Genomic DNA, 4513 nt, shown 5'->3' with positions numbered 1-4513 from the left:
AAGACTTCTTTGAGGAGATGGCATTTAAGCACATATGTGAATGACATAAAGATCTGCAAGGAAAACATCAGGCAAAAGAAGAAACATAAAGATCTGAGGCAGGGCTGAGCTGGGCATGTCAAGGAAAAGCACAAAGGCTGGTGTGACCAGAACAGTGTGAGAGTGAGGTTAAGAGGGAGGTGGGGACCTGTCTTTGTTAAGCCTTGTAGGCATTGGTAAGCAGGTGGTTTCATCCAGAGTGTGATGGATGCCATTGGATGGCTGTGAGTAGGGGTGACCTGGCTGACTTGCTCTTTGTAAAGAGCACTCTCAGCCAGGCACGGTGGCTCACGCCTGTGGTCCCAGCTACTCAGAAGGCTGAGGCAGGAGGATTGAGCCCAGGAATTTGAGGCTGCAGTGAGCTTTGATTACACCACTGAACTCCAGCCCGGGCAACAAAGCAGGGCCCTGTCTCTAAAATGATAACTAACTAAAGAAATAAATAAATAGCACTCTCACTGCTATGCAGAAAGTAGACTGCAGGCATGGGAAAGGAGCAATAATGATGGCAGAAAAACCAGAAGACAGGCAGCCATGACAGGAGTCCAGGTAAGAGAGGGGTGACTTGGACTAGGGGAGCAGCAGAGGACATGGTGAGAAGAGAAGTCGTTTGACCAAGATATGTTTTGGATTTCTTTTTGCTGGTTTTTTTTTTGTTTGTTTTTGTTTTTATTATTATTTTTTAGGGTCTCACTATGTTGCCCAGGCTGATCTTGAACTCCTGGACTCAAATGATCTGCCCACCTCAGCCTCCCAAAGTGCTGGGATTATGGACGTGAGTCATTGTGCCTGATCAACCAAGATATATTTTGGAGATGAAATTGGATGATGTGGTTGGATTAATGTAGGTGTCAGGGGAATAGCCTAACAAAGGATGACCCCTGGGTGTTCAACCCGAGCAAAATCTAGGTGAATCTTCGTAGTACATACTGAAATGGAGAAGACTGAGGTAGGAGATTTGAAGGATAAAAGCAGGCTCTATGTTGAAGAGATCCAATTTGAGACACTTATTGGACTTCCAATGGGGAGTCTCAGATAGATGGGTAAACATATGCAAGTATGAAGCTCCAGGGTGTTGCAGAGGTTGGAGCTGAAGATATGTACAGTTGACTGTGTTATCCAGGGGGATTGGTTCCAGGACCTCCTGGGGATACCAAAATCCACAGATGCTCAAGTTCCTGATACAAAATGGTGTAGTAGGCCAGGTGCAGTGGCTCATCACACCTGGTAATCCCAGCATTTTGGGAATCCGAGGTGGGAGGATCACTTGAGCCCAGGGGTTAGAGACCAGCCTAGGCAATATGGTGGAACTCCATCTCTATGAAAAATACAAAAATTAGCCCAGTGTGGTGGCTCACGCCTGTAGTTCCAGCTACTTAGGAGGCTGAGGCAAGAGGATTGCTTGAGCCAGACATGTCAAAGCTGCAGTGAGCCATGATTGCACCACTGTTCTCCGCCCTGGGTGACAGTCTCAAAAATTAAAAAAAAAATGGTGTAGTATTTGTGTATAACCAATGCATATTCTCCTGTGTACTTTCTTTTTTTTTTTTTTTTTTTTGAGACAAAGTCTCACTCTGTCACCCAGGCTGGAGTATAGTGGTGCAATCTCAGCTCACTGCAACCTCCACCTCCTGGGTTCAAGTTATTCTCCTGCCTCAGCCTCCCAAGTAGCTGAGACTACAGGTGTATGTCATCATGCCCAGCTAACTTTTGTATTTTTAGTAGAGACAGAGTTTTGCCATGTTGGCCAGGCTGGTCTTGAACTCCTGACCTCAAGTGATCCACCCGCCTCAGCCTCCCAGAGTGCTGGGATTACAGGCATGAGCCACTGCATCTGGCTTGTGTACTTCAAATCATAGCTAAATTACTGATATGGTACCTAATACAATGCAAATGCTATGTAAATAGTTGTTATACTTTATTGTTTAATTGTTATTCTTGCTATAATGACAAGAAAAGTCTGTACATGTTCAGTACAAACACTTTTTTTTCTGAATATTTTTGATCCACAGTTGGTTGACTCCATATATGCAGAACCCACGGATATGGAGAGCCAATAGATATTGGCAAACAGATGGTATTTAAACCCACATGACCGCATGTCACCCAAGAGAATGTAAGTAGAGAAGAAAAGAACTGAGCCCGAGGGCACACAACAGTTAGAGGTGAGAAAGAGATGCCAGAAAAAGATACCGAGAGACGGCAGGAAAGACAGAGAGGGATTCAAGGAGAAGGGATTAATCATATCAAATCCTACTGAGAATTTAAGTAAGATAAGGCTTGAGAATTGACCAGTGGATTAGGCAAAGTTTTGACCTTGATAAGAACAGTTTCAGCAAAGTGGCAGGGATAAAAGTCTGGCTGAAATGGGTTCAGAGTATAAAGACCTCTGGGCTGAATGTGGAGGACTAAACAGCTGCATTTCTTTCTTTCCTTCTTTTTTCCAGGAACACGTGCACTTTATTGAATGCCATTGTAGAAAAGTGTGTGAGAATAAAGGGCTGATACAGAACTCAGGCCCAGGGTGCAGGGCCTGCAATGGACGGCAAGTACCTGGGCGCTACTGCTGGCCTTAGGGATTCTTTATCACTTGAGAAATTGCTTGGAATATTATCATAGAACTACTGGTGAAAAGGATGATGAGTGTTGTGGTCACATGGATGCCCAGGATGAGGGTGCAAACGTTCAGGCACTTGGTGGTGGAGGCGTAGGCCTGGGCCCCGGTCAGGTCACCAACCATCTTCCTGTCCCTAGACTTCATGGAGTAGGTGAATGCTATGAAGCCCAGGTAGCACCAGTTCATGAAGAGGGTGTTGAACAGGGACCAAACGACATGGTCGGGCACAGTGGTCTCACTGTGGATGTGGATCACGGTGGATGTCGGGGGAGCAGGGTTGTGGGGCACCCTCAGCACAGCCACCTCATGCTTCTCCTTGAGCATTTCATAGTTGAGGGGGTGGCTGGTGTTGGCGGGAGTGAAGACGGTTTGGACAGCGTGGTTCATGGTGTCCAGGGAAGATCAGTTGTGGTCGGGATGGTGGGATGGTTCTTCAGCTGCTTTTATTTCTGTTTCCTCTTGAATTCTCACTAAAATGACAACAAAGAGTTTAAAATGCATAAACCTATGGAACAGAGAAAACAAGAGCAGTGATAAGAGAATACGAGAGATGTCAATACAATTTTGGAATCTAGAAAGTAGATGGATGAGGCCGGGCACAGTGGCTCATGCCTGTAATCACAGCACTTTGGGAGCCGGAGGCGGGTGGATCTCCTGAGGTCAGGAGTTCAAGACCAGCCTGGCCAACAAGGTGAAACCCTGTCTCTACTAAAAATGCAAAAAATTAGCCGGGCATGGTGGTGTGTGTGCCTGTAGTCCCAGCTACTCAGGAGGCTGAGGCAGGAGTATCGCTCAAACCCAGGAGGCAGAGGTAGCAGTGAGCCAAGACTGTGCCATTGCACTCCAGCTGGTGCGACAGAGCAAAACTCTCTCCCAAAAAAAAAAAGAAAAGAAAAGTAGATGGATGAGTTGTAAGTGACTCTGAAGCCTGAAGAAAATTGAAAGTTGAGGATCTATAGTCTAGAGCAGCAAGAAGTGGTCTAATTCATACCAAAGAACCTCGGGAAGGTTCAGGAGTTGAAGGTACCAAGTACTTGGGAAGGTGAGGTTGCTAGAAGGAGATGAAAGCAGGAATGAGTGAAAATCTTCATAGGAAGAAAAAGACTTCTAGATCCTCTCCTCACCCCCATACAGCTGGGTGACTGCCCCTCTACCACCCAATCAAAAGACTAGAACCTCAGCCAGGCCTTTTGACTCATGCCTATAATCCCAGCACTTTGGGAGGCTGAGGCAGGTGGATCATTTGAGGTCATGAGTTCAAGACCAGCCTGGCCAACATGGTGAAACCCATTTCTACTAAAATATATTTTAAAAAAATTAGCTGCACTTGGTGGTGTGTGCCTGTAATCCCAGCTACTCGGGAGGCTGAGGGAGGAGAATAGGTTGAGCCTGGGAGGCGGAGGTTGCAGTGAGCAGAGATCGCAGCACTGCATTCCAGCCTGGGCAATAGAGTGAGACTCAAGAAAGAAAGAAGGGAAGGAAGGAATGAAGGAAGGAGGGAAGGAAGGGAAGGAGGCAGGGAGGGAAGGAAGATTGGGAAGATGATAAGAAAAAACAGGGTAAAAAAACCAGTTTCTCATTGAAAGAAAGAGGAAGAAGAAAGAACGAACGAAAGAACGAAAGAAAGAAAGAAGGAAGGAAGGAAAGAAAGAAAGGAAAGAAAGAAAGGAAAGAAAGAAAGAAAGAAAGAAAGAGAAAAGAGAAAAGAAAAGAAAAGAAGAGAGAAATGTTGGGAGGATGGTAAGAAAAAACAGAGGGTAAAAAGACCAATTCCTTATGCCCCACAACAGGAAGTCAATATATAATACACACAACCAAAAAATCAAGAAGTAGCAGTACATATGTTATTTGGGAAAA

At 45.5% G+C, this 4513-nt stretch overlaps 1 protein-coding gene across 1 annotated transcript; it reads right to left on the bottom strand.

The window, feature by feature from the left end:
- Positions 1 to 2611: 2611 nt before the first annotated feature.
- LOC100438205 (interferon-induced transmembrane protein 3-like) lies at positions 2612 to 3043 on the bottom strand. The gene has a single exon (XM_054547535.1). The coding sequence runs from the start codon at positions 3041 to 3043 to the stop codon at positions 2612 to 2614; it is 432 nt and encodes a 143-aa protein (XP_054403510.1).
- Between the last annotated feature and the right edge of the window lie 1470 nt (positions 3044 to 4513).

This window comes from Pongo abelii, chromosome 12 (assembly GCF_028885655.2).
Source record: "Pongo abelii isolate AG06213 chromosome 12, NHGRI_mPonAbe1-v2.0_pri, whole genome shotgun sequence".
Lineage (NCBI taxonomy): Eukaryota > Metazoa > Chordata > Mammalia > Primates > Hominidae > Pongo > Pongo abelii.
Note: the sequence above shows the minus strand (reverse complement) of the source record. Positions and strands in the feature narration are given on the sequence as shown.